A 20,380-nucleotide genomic window follows, 5' to 3' on the forward strand; every position below is an offset into this window, starting at 1 on the left:
AAGAAGTTGAAGTACAACTTAAATATCTCCCAGAGTACAACTCTAACATAAATAACCAGAGTTCAAAATGTAGCTGTCTTATAACATTTAAGGCATGAACAAAAAAAATAAGACAACTTTAGTTCTAATTATCACTGCAGTGGGTTGGGGGAGAAGTGATTTCCAGCCTGTTCCCACCCCGGACTTGCATGCTCTGCAGCAAGCCCTCTGAGCAGGGGCTTAGCACTACCTTTGCCCCACTTCACCCCACCCCGTCCCAAAGCTCGGTCCTGGTACTGGCGCAGGGAGCACGGTGCTACGCCATCCCTTAAGCTTTGTTCCCTGCTCTGCTGCTCTTCCTGCAGGGGTAACTCTACCCTGAAGAGCTTCCTCTGACTGTGTTCCATGGCCACTGAAGCCCTGTAGTCAGGTTCCCCAGGATCCCAGAGCTAAGGCAGCCAGGAGACAAGTGGTGGCAGGATTATGTCCAGCAGCCTGGAGGCATTAGCTGCTGGAGAGGGGTGAAAGAGAGGAGCAGCTTCCAGTGACAAGGTGGCAGGGCTGAAGGGATGAGCTCTGCAAAGACATTGGCTAAGTCAGTGGTCACCAACCAATAGATCAGGATCTACTGGTAGATTTTGGAGCCTCTGACATGTGATCCTGAACAGTTTGGCCAGGAAGCTATCAAGTACTAACACTTCAGCTGGCCCTCCACCCATTGTGATGCTGCTTCTGCCCTCTGCCTTGGAGCTGCGTTTCCCCCTTCCTTCCTCCCCAGAACCTCCTGCTTGCTGTGCAGTGTGTGGGAGGGAGAAGAGGAGGGTGCTGATGTCAGGGTGTCCCTGCTCCCATAATTTCTGTCCCCTATCTCCACACAGAGAGAAGGGGATGGAGGGCGCTTGGCAATGCAAATCTCTGTCACTCTCACACACTGGCTGTGTCTACATTGGCACCCCTTTCCGGAAAAGGGATGCTAATGAGACCAGTCAGAATTGCAAATGCCGCAGGGGATTTAAATATCCCCTGCAGCATTTGCATGAACATGGCTGCCGCTTTTTTCCGGCTCGGGGTTTTGCCGGAGAAAAACGCCAGTCTAGACGGGATCTTGCGGAAAATAAGCCCTTTTCTGCAAGATCCCTTATTCCTACTTCTGTTACTGCTTGCAAAGTGGGTACTTTTTGGGTTTTGACTGGTCTGTGCATTTCATCATTTTCATTTCTCTCTTATACTTAAATGTAAGTCTTTGAGGGGTGAGTTCTAAAATGTCGAACCTGTCATAGATGGAGTAATTATCCTTGTAGTAATTGCTGCCCCTGGAAGTGGCTGGCATATCCCTGCAGCCCCTGATAAAGGCAGAGAAGGGGGTCTCCACATGCTGTCCTTGCCTAAAGACACCACTCCTGCAGTCTCCACGTATATTCAGCATAAAATATGTATATTCAGTTCTATTTCAGACTAGAACTCTTTCTTAATTACATAGAAAATGAAAGATTCATTGTAAAGCCTTAGCTTCATTTTAATAATAATTGCACTTAGGCTAAATTTACCTTACGAACCCAATCTCCCAGATCAGTAATTGTATTAATGTATTTATATCTCAGCATGCTATGCTGTGATTTGTTTTCTCCACTGCAACATTTCAGTGACAGCATCTGCAAGAACATGCACGAGGAATAGGCAGATATGTTGTCATTAACAATGGTATATATTTATTAGACATCATGATGTACCTTAAATTACCAGTAACGACAAACATTTAACATGTCTCATTTACATATAGAACATCACACACCAGCAGCGCTTACATCTGTAACAAAGCACAAAAGCAACCATTAAAGACAAATTCCAGTGAGGTAATTAGAACCACTTGTGCTTAAACTAAAAACACTAGCTACAATGTTTTAACCTGTAGTACAGAGTAATGAGTGAAGTACCGGAATAAATGGTCTTTGGGTGGGACTTTCAAAAGTGCTCCATGTAGCCCTGAATTTGCTGCCACTACTGACATCAGTGGGAAAGTTAGACGAACTCTGAGTGCTGTGGGAAATTCTGGCTTTTATGACATTATGGAACAAAAGCACTTTTCCAGTGTGATACAATTACTGCCAGGCTGATTGTGTAACCCCTTTCTGATGGCCCGCTGTGCTTTTGTGTTTTGATTTGTGTGCACTGTCCCTCAATGTGGTAGCATTTTCCTTGTGGTGCTTTCCTGTGATGGTGATGGTTTTATATGATGGTTTCGATGTAAGTCTGAATCCAGGGAAGGAGAATGTCGAGTTCACTGATGGCTTTGTAGATGCCCTTCTCTCCAAGCTGTCGGTAAGAGAAAGATGTTAGAAGCAGATGTCAGCCACGTTTTCAAAGAATGCAACTTTGAAATCCCACTCAGAGCTTTACCTTATCGAACATTTGCTTTATTTTTTTGACAGCCATAGTTACTCTACTGGATGGTGCACATGGTAGCTGAAAGAACAAGAAGAAAAATCATAAGAACTTCTTGCAATATAGAGTCTGATGTAAGCAAATGGTAATAAGAAAGAACAGAGCCCAATACATGGCCTTCTCGAGGCTCTTGGTACAGACGTGTAAAGGCAATGGCACTTGAGCCATGCTTTTATCATTGTGAGTGCTCTTTTCTTCCTTTCAGCAGCCTACAGTTCCTCTTGCAAGGCTGTGTCTAGACTACATGCCTCTGTCGGCAGAGGCTTGTAGATTAGACAGATCAGCAAAGGTAAATGAAGCCGCGATTTAAATGATCGCGGCTTCATTTACATTTACATGGCTGCCGCGCTGAGCCGACAAACAGCTGATCAGCTGTTTGTCGGCTCGCCGCTAGTCTGGACGTTCCCCCTGTCGACATCAAAGCCCTTTGTCGGCAGCCCCGTTATTCCTCGTGGGATGAGGTTTACCGGGGCTGCCGACAAAGGGCTTTGATGTCGACAGGGGGAACGTCCAGACTAGCGGCGAGCCGACAAACAGCTGATGAGCTGTTTGTCGGCTCAGCGCGGCAGCCATGTAAATGTAAATGAAGCCGCAATCATTTAAATCGCGGCTTCATTTACCTTTGCTGAATAAACAAATCTACATGCCTCTGCCGACAGAGGCATGTAGTTTAGACGTACCCCAAGTGATCTTCAGAACATCCACCAGCAGATGGAGCCCACCAGTGCTGGCAGCAGCCTTAGAGAAAGAAAGACTTGCTATCTTTGACTCTTCAGGAAGAACAGTCAATACTGCTCATGTGCTTGAATGTAAAAGTGAATGGGCCTGCTCCAGGAGTAAGTGAACGTAAGGGTGGCAGAATGAAAGGCTATTTAGAAGGATGAAGGGCTAAGCAGCTGAGGTCTGAACCTATGGTTCCAAGGAGCCTGTGTGATGCTCAGATCACTGAGCTATCTCTGTGGAATTGGCTTTGATTCTTCCACAAAATTGGCATTGGGGTCAGGGAGTGTCCTTTTCGTTGTGTCTGTTGCAGTGCAGCACCAAATCTGACTGACACCTCTGAGTGCTACCACAATACAAATAATAAGAATGTGAACTGATTAAATTGATGGCAACGCAAGGATTCAGTTTGGAATGTGTGTAGCAGAATAGGAGACACAAGAGACTCACTCTCCCAAAAAGCAGAAGCACAAATGATGACTCACAGAAATCACAGAGCCAGCAAAGTCAGGGGCATAAAAGACATTGGCAATGTCTTTTACTGACCATCTTTATTTTAAAATAACTTTTCTGCCTGCTTCAAAAATGATTTTAAAAATTGGGATACTCTTCCCCGCTTCTCTCAACTCTTCAGGATAAAATCTTTTGTGATGTCATAGTCCCACTAATTCTCAGTCCTTCTATGTGTGCTCCTGCAAATGAAGTAGTCAAGGTCTGATATTTTTTATTAATAAATCAAGCAAAAAAAACCACACAGAGGTCTAGATTGCCTTTAACATTTATCAGAAATACCTTGGAAAGTGAAATTATAAACAAAAGCAACTTTAATGGATAATGCTACAACTTTTCTATAAAAAAATGTCAACGTTACTTTTTTAGGCTTCTTTTAGGCAAATTAGTAGAGCCCTTCAAATTTGCGGACACCTGTTTTAAATCCATGAGTATCTGCATCTGCAGATGTGGATGCCAATATGTGCAGCTAATTTTTGCAGATATGTATGTGGGTATGGATACAAATTTTGTATCCACACAGCTCTCTACAAATTAGTCATTTTTCTTTATACTTTTAAACAGTGATACAATACATCACAGCGGGTAATGCAGCCAAGAGAGACACAGTTGATTTTATTTTTAAATGATTGTTCATATATTCATATATTCTAAGACCAGAAGGGATCATCTTATTGTGATCATCTTATGTGATCTTCTGTAAAATACACATCAAAGAACCTCCCCAAAATAATTCCTAGAAAATAATTCTTCCCCAAGTGTTCATACATCCTATACACACTGTTGTTTCCACCAAATGGGAAAGTGAGCTTCTAGTATGTTTAGGTGGAGTATGTTTGGGCTATGGTGTTAGATTTGCTAGTGAGTCTGAAATTAAATTGCAACTATTCAAATCATGCAATGAATTTTTTGGACCTGGGCGCACTGTTCAAATGTGAGGTAAAATTTTCAAAAGCTCTCAGTGATGTAGGAACTTAAATCCATTTTCAAAAGAGATTTATGCATTGGAAAACAAGTCTAATTAAAATCAATAGGAATTAAGGTTCTTTCATTACCTAAGTCACTTTTTAAGGTGGGATTTGGTCTCTGAACTCATGTAGATGCTTGTGAAAAAATTTCCATAGCCTATTTGACAATTACTTGAGCTGTTGGTGTACACATCAGAATAATAATATAGCACATGTTATTTGACAGTGCCTTAATATCAGAAATATTTGGTCAGAAATAAATGTTTTATATGTTACTGGCTGACTCAGAACTATCTTAGCTAGGTGACTTTTCTGGAGTACATGGAATTGTATACAATGTTTGATAATGTATTATTATTATTATTATTGGTCTTGGTTGACCAAATAACTTGATTCCCAGAAGATGGTACCAGCAATATGTGCCACATCTCAGCAACTGGTATGTTAACATCCTTTTTATGAGCATCTTATACATAAACTAAATCATAAGAAAGAAGAGGTTAGGTAATATAGGAAGAATGTATCTTATCTAAAGGAGAAAACAGATGTGCAAGTAATAGGGTCAGGAGATTGCTAAACTCTGGGGGGTGAAACAGTATAGCAATCCTGGTCTTCATTTGTGCAAAGTATTTATTGGTTGTGTTCTTTGTCCACATTTTCTGTTCTTTTGTATAGTTTTGTGTAATTGATTTAAAATCACAAATGTTTACTTTTAAAAGTCCAATCAAAATGAGAAAAATGAGAAACTTTGCCCTATAGTAAATTCTGAACACTAATGTTAAATCTTTTCTCAAATACCTCTTTTTTTCTAGTGAAAGAAAGGGAGATTTTCCATTCCGATAAATGTTTTTAGTATAGTTCCTGTCAAGATCCAGAAATTAAAACTCTGAAAATAGTTAGATTTTTATCTAGTAATCATTGGCTCTAAATGTACAATACAACACAAGAGCACTCAGAAACCCAGTGTATCTTATCTACATAGTTATGCAGTTTGTAGGTTAGAGTGAACAACTAGTTGGAAAAAGTGTAATTATTGAGTATTAACTGATGTTCATAATTCAGTCATTGTCAGTAGTTTGAGTTTCTTGGGATATGTTGGTACCTGTAATGACAAAATTGCTTTTCAGGGGAAAAAACTACTGGAATTTGAATTCTAAATACAGTATAGCAAACGGCATGTGTCACAAAACTTAGGATGTCCTTACCTAGGAGTCTAAGTACTGGTGGGGTTTTTCCTATTGATGTTTTCACATGGTACAGGCATATAGATTTTGTTTTAGTTGATCTGTAGTACTGTAAGGGGGTCTCTATGCCTAGTTATTTTGTACTGAAAATATTTGTATGGTACTGAGAGCACATCTCCTCTTGCTGGGAAATCGATGCTGCTGAGATCTATCTCCTGGGTGTTCAATTTAGCTGGTCTAGTAAGGACCCACTAAATCGGCTGCTACTCGTACCTCTATCGTCTTTGGAACTACACCAGTTGCAAGAAATAAGGGAAGTTGATGGGAGAGTTTCTTCTGTCAACCTCTCACTGTGGGGATGCTGCAGAAATTTGACCTAAGGTACATTGACTCAAGCTGCGCTATTCACATAGGTGGAGCTACATATCTTAGGTCGACTTTCTCTCCCAGTGTAGACCTTGCTTAATATCTCCTCCTTAGCCATTTACTAACAGATATCATTAGATCAGGAGTGGGCAATAATTTTAAAAAAGGAACCACTTCATATACTTCTGAAGTGGCCCAGGGCCACCCCAGAAGTGGCAGGGCCTCAGGCAGAAGGGTTGGGGCCAGGAGACTTCTCGTGCTCCCCTGCCCACAGAGGGTGATTGGCCTGCAGGTGGGGGAGTGCATGAAGTCTTGCCCCTTCCCCGCCCCCCTCTCCCTGGCACCTAAAGAGAATTGCCAGCTGTTTTAAAACACCTGGTAGTTCCCTCTAGGCACCGCAGAGGGAGGAGACTTAATGCGCCTCTCTGCCCCCAGGCCAATCAGTCCCTCACCCGCTGCCCCCACCCTGTTAGGGGTGTGGTGTGGCTAGAGAGAACCACCAGCTGTTTTAAAACAGCCAGAGGTTCCCTCTGATGCTTCATGCCCCTGGCAGGGGGGGAGACTTTGTGTGCTTCTCCATTCCCAGGTCTCGACAGGCCAGATCCACCAAGTTGGAGAGCCGGATCCAGCCCATGGAAGCTTTCTTGCCTACCCCTGCATTAGATACAGTTTGATTCTATAACTTGTGTCATATATTACTCCTCCCTTTCCTTCCTTATCTATATAAAAATGGCTAGTCATTTCTTACTTTGAATCAGAATCCTCTGTTTGCAACACCATGATGGACAATCTTGTAAGATATTATGACATGACAGGGGATTGTGATTTCAGATTAGAAAAAAGCAAATGGAGGGGTTAATTTCCAAGGACCAACTATCTTGTTATTGTACAAATAAACACCCAAGAAAGTAAATAATAGAAGTTTCATGATACAATGAAAATTATTTCAAAATACTTCAGGATTCTTGTCTCATTTTTCATAAGATATCATCAGCATCAGACTCACTGAGCTTCAGGGAGAGTACTCACACAGTTGCTCAGGTTCTCCTGCAGCGTCTGAAAGGCACTAACCATGTATACCCTGTCACTTCCACTGTGGAGGCCTCCAAAAACATTTTTCACATAGAATGAGAGAAGCTGATCTCGAACACTGCAATTTTTCTGAAAAACAAAAGAAGTAAGACATTAGTTCAATGTGAAACCGTAGCATCAAATTTGGCTTAACATTTAAGATTTATAAAATTCCACATTTATAAAATGCACAGGCATGAGAAATGCTTTCCTCTATTACTTTTTTCATCCCTGTGGACATCCATTTGCTTTTTTTTTAACAATAAGCATTACTCTGGGGGTGTTTGCAACCCAGACAGTGCAATATTGTGCTAACCTGAAAGCAAAATATACCAGAAACTGATCATTAGCAAAAGTACAATCAATAAATCTGTTCTTTTCTGGCCTAAAATACAAAGTGTAGATGTGTAACAAGTATAGTGAACCCTAAATTACATTTTGAGCCAAATTATAAGTGTCTTTATGTGAATTCATTGGGAGGCAAGATCACTAGAGACCCAATTCACCTCTTCCAGTGCACTACCAGAGGATGGGGGGAGGGTTCAATGCAGTTGTTTTGGATTTTTGAGTGCTATATGGGGCCACATATATGTAGAGACTTACAAATCTATGGCTATCCGCTTTATATCCACAGGTATCCGCATCTGCAGATGTGGGCACTGATATCTGTGGCTCATTTTTGCAGATACAAAATTTTGCATCCATGCAGGGCTCTGCACATATGGGCAGAGCATATATGGGCAGGTTGGGGGCATGACTATGGTATTTGCCCTCAGGTGAACTAACTAACCCCTGGATCACACAACCAGGGAAGAGCACCTAATACATTGTTTTCACTGGTGTAGCAAGTGCCTCTTTGAGCATACTCCACCTCCCTCCCCCCCTGCTCAAGCACCATTACTGGTCTTCCCAAGTATCTTCCCAGACACGATGCCAATCTCTGCCTTATACAGGGACAAAGGCAGATAGCCTCCAACTGCCACCACCTGGCACTACATTCACTCAGCCCCTCCCTTTCCCGTTTCCATCCCCCAATACCCTAATGCTGCGTGGCCTCTAAGACAATCTTTTCAATTGTTATAGGCCAATGTGTTGTTCATACCTTCAGTAAAGACACTGAATATTGAAAGAAACTAATATTGGCCTTTGGAATTAAACACAAATCACCACATTCTATATCAGAAACTGTTCTTTTTGATCAGTCACTCTTACCCAATTCAGAATGAAATATGATCGAAGTAAAGAAGTGGAAAACAAAGAATCCAGATCTTACCATAAACAACTTTTTCGTTGCCTTTTTTAACAATCTTCTGTTCTTGATGAGGTCTTTCTATGAAGCATAACAAATGAATATTAATTTAGATGAACATACATCTAACCTTCTCCTCCAGATCAGAAAGAGGAAAGATGGACTGTCTTTTTGTTCCGTGTTTGTGCAGCATCTAGCACAATGGGGTCCTGGTGCTTTGGTAATGCACATAAATAATAGTAATGCATAAGCCTAGAAGTCAGAAGATCAGAGTTCTGTTCCCAGCTCTGCCACATGCTTCCTCTATGGCCCTGGAAAAGTCATTTACTTTGTCTGTGCCCCCTTGTTTTATCCACCTTTAAAACAGAGGTAATAATATTGCCCTACCTCATGACAATGTAGTGAGCATTAATTTATTATAATTGCCAGGTGCTCGGATACTCTGATGCCATATAAACCTCTGTAAATAAGTAAAAATGAACATATCATCTGTCCAACCAATGCAATTAACTTACTGGAATAGATGCTATCAAAGTGGTTGCCTTGACATAGAGGTTCTCTGACACTTTGGAGAGCATTCCTTTACGACAGCTGTTCTTGCTTGAGGACGCCTCGTTGACTTCATTGAAAAGATATAGTAGGACTAAAAGAAAACCAGATCTGCACAGAGAATATTGTCTCATTGTCCCCACTCCTTCCTGCCTCTGGTAGAGTCACAGCCGCCTGTGGGGTATAGCAAGACTGGTTAGATGACAAAGGTTAACCTAATTCTTTTAACCCTCAAAGCAGCTTGTTTGCTGAGATGTTCATATAGATAATTTATTGCTGATGTGTTGGTAGATCACTTTTGGCGCTCTATTTTTATACAGCTTGCTCCACTTTCAACTCGTTTGACCACACCATCTGTGACGTTCATAAAAGACATCTCCATATTTACTGGTAATAAGGGCTAGGTTTCCAAGAAAGAAGAGCTTCACTCTCACATTGAAAGGCTTCTTTCTTTTTCTTCAGCGGTCTACTGAAGAGAAAATGGTTAACTTGGTTAGCTTGGTTTTGTGACAAAAGCTCGTGGATTTCTGAACCAGGTGTAAAAGGTTTGTGCAAAACATGATGGCTGCTTTTTCCAAGACACCTGCCATAGTTCGAAACTCTTCTAAAAACACTAGAAAGCCACTTATACCCAAAGACAAAGTGGCAGCACACCTGTGAGCTTGTATTTTAAAGATTCTGCTTGAGCTAATGAATTATTTCAGTGCTGTAAATACATTATGAAATAACCTATGTCATAATAGAGAAAATACCATTTATTTTAATTGTTAAGGTGTCACTTTTTTGAAAATACAAAGGGGTGACAGTGAACCACCAAGAAAGACGTGGTGAGAGTCACCAGTCACCTCATAATGCTATTCTGTGTAGTTTTCCCACTTCTTTTTCTTAGCATGGGATCATTGTTCAGTCATTTTTTTTAAAGTTTGTATTTTTGGAGACGGTGTGGTACATAGCATAGGAATTTGCACTCTGCCTTAATGTCTTCAGCAAAATGCAGAACAATGTAGCACTTTAAAGACTAACAAGATGGTTTATAAGATAGTTTGCGTTACCCATTACCAAGATAGCTTCCCCAATTATCACCTCTAATACCATTAGCTCACGGACGTCCCACTCTCCCCACCTCTAATACCATCAATTCACAGACACTTACCTTCCTTCCTCCCCCCCCCCCCCCCCGGCATCTCCCTCCTGTTCTGAAATGTGATTTGTCCTTTTCATATGTGTTCATTTTTTTTAATTGTATCCTTTGGTATATATGGTTGTGACTATTTTCTTCCACTATTTGATCTGAGGAAGTGGGTCTGGCCCACGAAAGCTCATCATCTAATAAACCATCTTGTTAGTCTTTAAAGTGCTACATTGTCCTGCATTTTGCTTCAGCTACCCCAGACTAACACGGCTACATTTCTATCACTATTCTTAATGTCTTCAGTTAGAGTCACTTATTGAAGCAGAATTGCTCCCTGGTAACCAAGCTCTGATGTTTAGGTTGAGATCTCAGAAAGACAGGATTGTCTGGGTATTGTGTGTGGCCGCTTCTCTTTCAGGTCTAGAGTGAAGTAAAAAAGTTGCATTTAGACTATATCCAGAGGCTGTTCAATGGGAAATAGGGTCTCAGAATCTGCTATAACTTGGCAGAGGGGTGACCGAATTAAAAACATTATGAGTAAGATAGTTACTTCTACAGATAGGGCCAAATGGAGTGAGGCTAGTTTACACTAGCTTTGGATATGACTCAGAAATTTTAGGGTTTAGAACTGTCAGATTCTGAAATGAAATTGGAGCAATGGATCAAACTTATCTCTAGTGTAACTCCATTAATTTTAATAAAGTTATACCAAAGATAAATTTAGAACTGCGTTAAAATAGAGTTAAACAAGAAATGAGAACTTGTTACACCTGTGATGAGTTTGTCCCAGTGATGCAGTTCCCAATCTGGCTAAGCCATACTCCATGTGAGGCCAACGAGAAAATAGCTTTCGGTCACTTTTATAGAGGTTTGATCCTAGGGCCTGTTCAGTCTCTACTGGAAGTTAAAATAGACTCTGGGAAAACCTAGCTGGGAGATCTTATCATTTTCTAGCCTCATCTATACTGCTGGAGTAGCCCAAAGGGTTCTGAGGAGATCAGGGAAAATGACTCAAAATGTATTTGAGATCACTAAGGGCTCGTGTAGGGTTAACATGTTACAATGGCATAGCTGCACTGCTGCAGGCTTCTGAGTTACTATCCTGTTGGAGTAGAGAGGTGGTAGGTAAGTCAACAGAAGAATTTTTCCATTACTTAATGCTGTTTCCATGGGGATCTATGTCAACTTAACTATGCTGCTCAGGCTATGGATTTTCACACCCTTGACTGACATAGTTAACTGACCTAGTTTTCTAGCATAGACCAAGACTAAGCGAGATCATGAGATGCTATGGACTCCAGTGTCCTATGTAAATCTGAATGTCATCAACAGTCTTTCTTTTCTCAACTTTACATTCTGATGTAGACATCACCGGGCTGTCCCAGTGGCTGGAAGAAATAACACAAGGGATGACAAGAGTTGCTGGGTTGCTTCAAGTTTAACAGACAGTAGGCAGATAGGATGCTAGTAAGAAGAAGGAAACACTGTAGGGAGCTGGCAAATAAACTCACTTTAACCTGTACTGAAGGGTATCTAACTACCAATTGACATGGTAATGAGTAGCCTCTGAGTCAACATGAGGCTGCCAAGGGGCTGGTTTCGTTCAACATCTTCATTAATGACCTGGATGAGGGGAAGGTTTGCATCCTCAGCAAGTTCACAGATGACACTATGCAGATGGGAAGAATAGATACACTGGAATGTAGGGATAGAGTCCAGTGTGACCTAGACAAATTGGAGGATTGGGCCAAAACAAATGTGATAAGGTTCAACAAGGACAAGTGCAAGGTTCTGCACTTAGGATGGAAGAATCCCAAGCACTGCTACAGGTTGGGGACTGACTGGCTAAGTGGCAGTTCTGCAGAAAAGCACCAGAGATTACAGAGGAAGAAGAGCTGGATACTGTATAAGTTAAGAGTATGCCTTTGTGGCTAAGAATGCTAATAGCATATTGGGCTGCATTAGTGGGAGCACTGCCAGCAGTCTGAGGAAAGTGACTGGTCCCCTCTATTTGGCACTGGGGAGGCCACATCTGGAGTATTGTGTTCAGTTCCCCACCTCCACATCCACTACAGAAAGAATGAGGACAAGTCGGAGAGAGTCCAGCAGAGGGCAGCAAAAATGATTAGGAGATTAGGGCATGTTATTTATGAGGAGAGGCTTAGGTAGCTGGACTGCTGGATTTGGTAGCAGCCTTCAGCTACCTGAAGAGGGTTCCAAAGAGGATGGAGCCAGGCTGTTCTCAGTGGTGGCAGATGGCAGAACAAGAAGCAATGGTTTCAAGTTGCTGTGGGAGAGGGTTAGGCTGGATATTAGGAGATACTATTTCACTAGGAGAGTGGTGAAGCACTGGAATGGGTTGTCTAAGGAGGTGGTGGAATCTCCATCCTCAGAGGTTTAAAGGCCAGGCTTGACAAAGCCCTGGCTGCAATGACTTAGTTTGAGATGGCCCTGCTGTGAGCAGTGGGTTGGACTAGATGACCTCCTGAGGTCCCTTCCATCCCAATCTTCTATGAATCTATGACTCTTCTCTGAAGCTGGTCACCTTGGCTGTAACAGTGGTGAGACATGTATTCTTCAATGAGATTACCCCCATGCTTAAAGTTGCACACATGCTGAAGCACTTCGCAGGACAGGATCTAGGAAGATTTTAGAAAAGGAGAGAGACAAAGAGGAGATAGTAACAGGGATCATTTAACATTTAGGAATTAGGAAAGGGGAGGAGAGCGAAGATCCCTTGAGTGTGTTTAGTGCTACCTTAAGCTTTGGGTTCTGTACTTACTGTTTAAATACCATAATGAAAAGGTATGTCAGATCAGATATAGTGAACTTCACTGCAGTTTAAAATAGCTTTAAGCATTGTAGCAGCTGTCTCCTTGTTTGTGCCTGGGAGTGGATGTCAGACTGCAGGACTAATATATTCAACATGCAGAGCTATTCCATCCTTAGAGGCCTCATGGCATCCACTTCACCAGTGGACGGGTCCCACTGCAGTCTGGGGGATTACCTGGTGGGAGGAGCCTGGCGTGAGACAACAGCAGTGGTTCACTCCACTCCCTGCACTCACTTCGGCAGTGGGTCCTGGAGCGGCAGAGCAGCTAGCTCCATTCCACCTTATCACCCTTTTCCACCCTGCTGCACTCAGCTTCACTGCAGCAGTGGAAACAGAATACCCCACCCCAGGGCACGCCACTTCCTGCTGCTGCGGAGAAGCAGGGTGCAGCGGACTGGGAGAGGATGACAGAGCATAGCGGAGCAAGCTGCCAGGCACTCCAGATCCTACAGCCACGATGAGTGGAGGAGGTGCTGACCCCTGCTGCCATTCCATCCCAGGTCCCCATAATCCCCAACATAGTTGCCTCGGGCCCCGCACTCCCAAAGGGATGACCTGTCAACGTCCCATACTCTGCTGCAAGTTTTGCAACCACAGTGCTCCCCATACCTGCAGTGTCAGGAGAATTCCTGTTATAAATAGGCCACCTCACCCAACAGTGATAGGCTTTCACAAGAAGTCTGGTGATTATTTGCACAACTGAAACTTGAGATGTGGCTAAAAAACTCTTTAGTCTGGAAGTTTCATTTTCCACTTTCTGCGGGCTCCTTCCACAGAGTAAGAAGGCATTAGTGACCTCACTCTTCTGGGCTTCTCCACCTCTGCACAGTTCCCCACATGACTCAGCAAGCCAGGCAGCAGTCTTGTTGTGGTCCTAGAACCAGCATTAAATCCAGCTCAGGCCTAGATTAACTGGTGCAGAAGGTTGGCCTGACAGTACTAAAAATAACTAAACAAAACGGGGATTCCCTGTATAAAAGCTTTATACTTCAGTACAATGAACATTTAGCACTTAATTCTAATCATGGCTATCTTGGCCAGCACCATATTACAGCATATCTTAGATTATCAGCTACAGTGCTCACATCCGATTGATATGCTGACTAAGCTACTGCTCCATTAAAGATCAAAGCTAAAGGTCAGTGTATAGGTTGAACCTCTCTTGTCTGGCATCATTCCTGGTCCGGCAAGACCACAGATGTTGCTAGACCACAGAGCCCCGGCCACTGAGGTTGAGAGTGGCTGGAAGCGGAGCCGGTATGGTCAGTGGCAGCCTGCAAGGGGCAGTGACCTGGGGATAGAGAGTCATAGGAGCAGCTGCTGCCACGCTCATGGTCAGGGCAGGAGAACCCAGGAGTAACTGCCGCCATGCACAGAGCAACAGGCCGGGGAACCCCGGGAGCATCTGCTGCCACATACAGGGCGGGGGGCAGAGAGCAGCGTCCTGTGAGCAGACTGGGGGCCACAGAGCCAGGCAGGTGGACCAGAGGAGGTCAAGCCTCCAGGTTCTCCTGGGACAGCAGCCGGGGGGAGCCCCGGAAGAGCCCAGATGCTTGACCTATCCTGGTCTGGCAAATTCCCTTGTTCAGCACCACTCTGGTCCCAAGGGTGCCAGACCAGAGAGATTCAACCCGTATTTGCTGAGTTTGTAAACTGTTTGGGTCAAAGACTGTCTTTGTAATAAGTATTCAGACAGTCCCCACTACTGAAGTAGCTCAGAGCTTGCTTAGTGCTCTGAAACACTCTCATAACACAAATTTATGTAGAGTTTGTGAGTCTGTTTGTTCAAGAACTCATTCTAAATGGTAAGAGTTAGGACCACCAATTTTGATATGCAGCTTCCTCTTATCCTCACTTAAAGCAAGGTCAGGGTTTGGTTATGCCAGGAAAATGGGTTGTGCCTGGAATTCAATTGTTTTCCACAACATGGAAAGGGTGGGGTCTGATAGGAGGAACAGTTAAGCTCCACAATGACCACAAGAGGCAGCGAACACGGGGGACAGTTATCTTGCAGAGTCACCACGGGGGAGGTGGCTACACAAGGAAGTGAGTGGCCAGCTGGGGCTAGAGCTCTCCATAATGATGTCCATCGGCCCAAGTAAGTGGTGGGAGGAGCTGTCAGCTGAGGGGGACTGGTCAGCACAGCCTGAGGAGGAGTCACCAGGGCAGTGAAGGCCCAGCCCCCTGGGAGAAGCTGCTGTCAGAGCAGTGCCACCTTCATGACCCCAACCTCACAGCCTCCTGCCCTCAGCCCCCCCAAGCCTCCTAGACACCCTGCCCTGACTCCTGCTCCCCCACTCCGTCCCCTGAGCCCTTCACAATGCCCAGCTCCTGCCCTGATTCCTACACCCCCCACAAACCAGCCCACTGCCGTGAGTCCCCCAACTCCCCAAGCCTCTGCCCTGATTCCTGCACCTTCTCACACCCACCGCCCCCTGCCCTAAAGGACAGGTACATCTTCTAGTAATAAGTAATATTGATAGTGCTCTTGTTATGTATCTGAATACTGAAACACCAAAGCTATTCAGAACTTTAAGTGTATGTGGTTCAACTGAGAAAAAAATTCACTTCACCAGCTTTATAGTGTAATGCCTGTACGTCTAACAGTCCATGCTAAGGAGAGCTGCAAAGATTCCTAGAGACACTAGTGCTCAGATCTCCATAGCCAGTTTGAGGACATATGCCAGGCCCAAAATGACAGCATGTGGCAATCTTAGTTGTGGGCCGGCCCTGGCAAGATGGTCTGAAATGATGGATTCTGTGCGGTTTTGTAGATGACACATCCCTGTTGGCTTTAGGACAGAAAGAAGTGAGGGGGCCTAGTGACTACCCTCTTGAAGGGAAGTCTGGGAAGAAATAGCTCTCAGCGTTCATAGCTGGTTCTGTACATCTTTTACCATTGGTATGGGAAGTGCTTCAGTTCAGTGCAGATGCAGACAGGCACAACTTGCTAGATAGATGTATATATTATTACATTTATATGCCACGGCCTGTAATCCCTTAGTTTCAATCCATGACATTTATCAACTATTACTAGCCATTTGAGCTCATCTGTTTTTATAATTAAATATGCATACACACTTTGCATCTGGGCAGCTGATGATTCAATTCAAGGACCTTTATATAAGATACAGAAAATGCAGCGTGTTAGTTGACCACTGGGAAGTGTTCGCAATTATACATCTGCAATTGTAAGTGGAAAATTGTAAGTGGATTGCTAAATCTGGGATTATACGAATACCACATCCTGTTGTCTGAAGAAAAACTTCAAAACACTCCTAAGGATGGGCAGTGGGTATATTAGGCCAGGGGATGATAAACCTCCTCTAAGAAAAGCCTGGTCCCCCGTATACACTCTGCCAAGTCAGTAGTAGCTCAACTCTGTTGGGAGGCTAACAGGTGGCTGGAGCCAAAGGTTGGCCCAGTGTTCAAGCCAGTGCTGGGGGTGGCTGGTGGCCCAGCATTGGAGTCAGCCGGAAACCCAGTACTGGTATCGGTCAACAACTCAGAGTAGTTTGGCTAGGGCTTCTACAGCTGCAGCACAGGGGCTTGGGGCTCCGGCAGACTGGGGAGGGGAGGCTGGTACTTTAGTCAGAAGGGGTGGGCCCACATGGCTAGCCTCCCCAAAGGGAGACGTACATGCCGTCCATGCTCCAAAACTTAGGGAAAGAAAACAAAGTAGAGTTACTTTTATGCAAAAAGTTTATCTCTGTTTACAATATGTACATAACACTAAGACATTGGAAAGATAAGATAGCAAACTTTGTAGGGAAGGAGTAAAGGGTAGATGTGGTATACCTAGACTTAAGTAAAGCATTTGATAAAGTCTCACATGACCTTCTTATCAATAAACTGGGGAAATACAACATAGATTGGTCTACTGCACTGTAGTTGGTTGGATAACTGTTCTCAGAGAGCAATTATCAATGTTCCACGGTCATAACAAGTGGGGTTCCATAGAGATCAGCTTGGGGACTGGTTCTGTTCAATATCTTCATCAAGGACTTAAATAATGGCATAGAGAGTACGCTTATAAAGTTTGCGGATGATACCAAGCTGAGAGTGGTTGCAAGTGCTTTGAAGGATAAGGTCATAAATTCAAAATGATTGGGACAAACTGAAGAAATGGTCTGAGGTAAACAGGATGAAGTTTAATAAGGACAATATAAAGTACACCTCTTAGGAAGGAACAATCAGTTCCACATATACAGAATTGGAAGCGACTGTCTAGAAAAGGATCTAGGAGTCATAGTGGACCAGAAGCTAACTATCAGTCAAGCTAAATATGAGTGTGATACTGTCGCCAAATAAGCAAACATCATTCTGGGATGCATTAACAGGAGTGTTGTAAGCAACACACATGTAATAATAATTCAGCTATCCTCTGCAGTGACTAGGGCTCAGCTGGAGTATTGTGTTCAGTTTTGGGCACCACATTTTAGGTAAGATGTGGAGAAATTGGATAAAGTCCAGAGAAGAGCAACCAAAATGATTAAAGGTCTAGAAAACATAACCTGTAAGGGAAGACTGAAAGAACTGGGTGTGTTTAGTCTGGAAATGAAACGACTGAGAGGAAACATAACAGCTTTCAAGTACCTAAAAGGATGTTACAAGGAGGGAGAAAAATTATTCTTCTTAACATTTGATGGTTGGGTAAGAAGCAATGGACTTAAATTGCACCAAGGGAGATTTAGGTTGCACATTAAGAAAAACTTCCTGTCAGGGGCCATTGTCTTCACTAGGAGATTATTTCAAATTTACTAAATTCAACTTCTGGGCGCCCAAATTTACAAATTAGAAGTTTTGTGTTCTTACAACAGGGAAGAATTGAATATAGTCTGGGGCAGGCTTTGTTAATGTGGATGCACTATCTCAGAGTCAGAGCCCCAGGAAGCACTCTGGGAAGCTGCTGGAGACCTCTCTGAGCCTAATTAGTTTGAATTAGCAGCACCGGCACATCCACACTAACATTATTTCAAACTTACAAGTTCAGGAATAGTGTTATTCCTCATGAAAAGCAGGACTACAGAGTTCAAATTCCATGCCCCCTTATTCTGGAATAACGGGCTTGGTAGTGTGGACGTATCACTTACAAAATTTACCTTGGGGGTCTAATTTTGGACTAAGGTCCTAGAGTAGACGAGGCCAGGGTGGTTAAGCACTGGAACAAGTTCCATAGCGAGGTTGTTGAATTGTCATAATTGGAGACAAGGGTAGGTTAGATAAACATCTATTAGGGATGATCTAAATGGTGTTTGGTCCTGCCATGAGGACAGGGAACTGGACTTGATGACCTCTCAAGGTCCCTTCAGTTCTAATATTCTGATCCCTAGCTAGGTAAACAGGATGAAGTTTAATAAAGACAAATGCAAAGTGCTCCACTTAGGAAGGAACAATCAGTTTCACACATACAGAATGGGAAGCGACTGTCTAGGAAGGAGTACGGCAGAAAGGGATCCAGGGGTTATAGAGGACCACAAGCTAAATATGAGTCAACAGTGTGATGCTGTTGCAAAAAAAGCAAACATGATTCTGGGATGCATTAACAGGCGTGTTGTGAGCAAGACACAAGAAGTCATTCTTCCGCTCCACTCTGCGCTGGTTAGGCCTCAGTTGGAGTATTGTGTCCAGTTCTGGGCACCGCATTTCAAGAAAGATGTGAAGAAATTGGAGAAGGTCCAGAGAAGAGCAACAAGAATGATTAAAGGTCTAGAGAACATGACCTATGTAGGAAAGCTGAAAGAATTGGATTTGTTTAGTTTAGAAAAGAGAAGACTGAGGGGGGACATGATAGCAGTTTTCAGGTATCTAAAAGGGTGTCATAAGGAGGAGGGAGAAAACTTGTTCATCTTGGCCTCTGAGGATAGAACAAGAAGCAATGGGCTTAAACTGCAGCAAGGGAGGTTTAGGCTGGACGTTAAGAAAAAGTTCCTAACTGTCAGGGTGGTTAAACACTGGAATAAATTGCCCAGGGATGTTGTGGAATCTCCATCTGTGGAGATATTTAAGAGTAGGTTAGATAAATGTCTGTCAGGGATGGTCTAGACAGTACTTGGTCCTACCGTGAGGGCAGGGGACTGGACTCGATGACCTCTCGAGGTCCCTTTCAGTCCTAGTGTTCTATGATTCTATGATTCTACCTATTATTTATCGGAAATGTTTTTATTCTTCCTCCCCCTCTTTGTCCCATTTTTTACAATCTCTCTGCCCACTCTCTGCTCTATTTGTTCATGCATTTCTTAATCTGACTTTTTTCATACTGGGTTCCCTCTTCCAAAGTTGCACCAGTGCAATTCTCAAGCCTCTGCAGAGGCTCCTTAGGAGTGTTACTAGTTGAGGTAAACTGAGAAATGAGGTAAAAAACTGGCCTTCCAGTGATTAAAGCCTGAATCCTGCAAAGACTTTGGAGGATGGAGAAAACATTGCAGTGGTGAGTAGGACAGACTTGATTTTTAGAAAAGAGGGTATAATTCTTTACACAATCTTTATCAAAGAAGATTTTCTGAAATATAGTTTCTGAAAATAGTAAATAATATACATACAATGTATTGAGCGTATCCTGAAAGTATAGTGACAATTTAGTATACACAGGGAAACTTGAGAGACATAGCCAGACACTAGAGAAAGTGTAAAATTGGGCAGATGAAAAAAAAAGAGATGACAGAATAAAACTGCCCTGAGAAAAATCATTACAGTTGAGAGATTCTTTTTTATTTGCTTACAATATTTTTTCAAACACAGCCGGGCTTTTTCATCAAACAGAAACAGAAATTTATCTGGGAAATGTTCACTTTCAAAGAATATATTTTTAAGTTTCATTAAATGCACAGATCTGAAGGCACCCAAAAATCACTTTCTGTTTGTTGACAACCAGAACAAATTTTGGTCCATTTTCTATTTTGGGCTGAAATGTTTCTGATTTTGTTGCTGAAAACAAACATTTGTAGTGTGCCTTTCACAGCTAAATAGCTGTTTGGTGAAGATTCAAAGAATTACAAACATCCTTCAACCTATTCTCCAGTGGAGGGCCCAGAAAAACAAGACCTGCTTGGGAAGGGAATGGAGTAATGGCACATGGTAAATGTGATGATTTTCTAGAATCTTCTCCTTATCTTGTGGTTACATTCTTTACATTTCTGTCTTCTCCATGTCTCACTGGATGTATTCCTTTCTTTTCTTTGATAGCAGCAGGTCTGAGGAAATCTCATTATTTGCTTTCTGTGATCTTACATATTTTCACTGGATAGAGTTCCTCAATCTCCTAATTAATCCTCTGAAATAATTGTATGCCTGTGTTCTTTTATGGACCTTTATGTTAGGTCCATAAAAGGATATTAGACAGGGGATAGAAATGGTGTTCCTGGCCTCTGTTTGTCA

The 20,380-nt window shown here is 42.9% G+C and overlaps 1 protein-coding gene across 1 annotated transcript; it reads right to left on the reverse strand.

Moving 5' to 3' along the window:
• Positions 1–2,205: 2,205 nt before the first annotated feature.
• IL26 (interleukin 26) lies at positions 2,206–9,172 on the reverse strand. The gene is made up of 5 exons (XM_006121603.3): positions 9,005–9,172; positions 8,514–8,570; positions 7,199–7,330; positions 2,377–2,442; positions 2,206–2,292 (listed from the first exon to the last, which is right to left on the reverse strand). The coding sequence occupies exons 1-5, from the start codon at positions 9,170–9,172 to the stop codon at positions 2,206–2,208; spliced, it is 510 nt and encodes a 169-aa protein (XP_006121665.3).
• Positions 9,173–20,380: the final 11,208 nt, after the last annotated feature.

The sequence above is a fragment of the Pelodiscus sinensis genome, chromosome 1, assembly GCF_052426305.1.
Source record: "Pelodiscus sinensis isolate ZL-2025 chromosome 1, ASM5242630v1, whole genome shotgun sequence".
NCBI classification, from domain to species: domain Eukaryota; kingdom Metazoa; phylum Chordata; order Testudines; family Trionychidae; genus Pelodiscus; species Pelodiscus sinensis.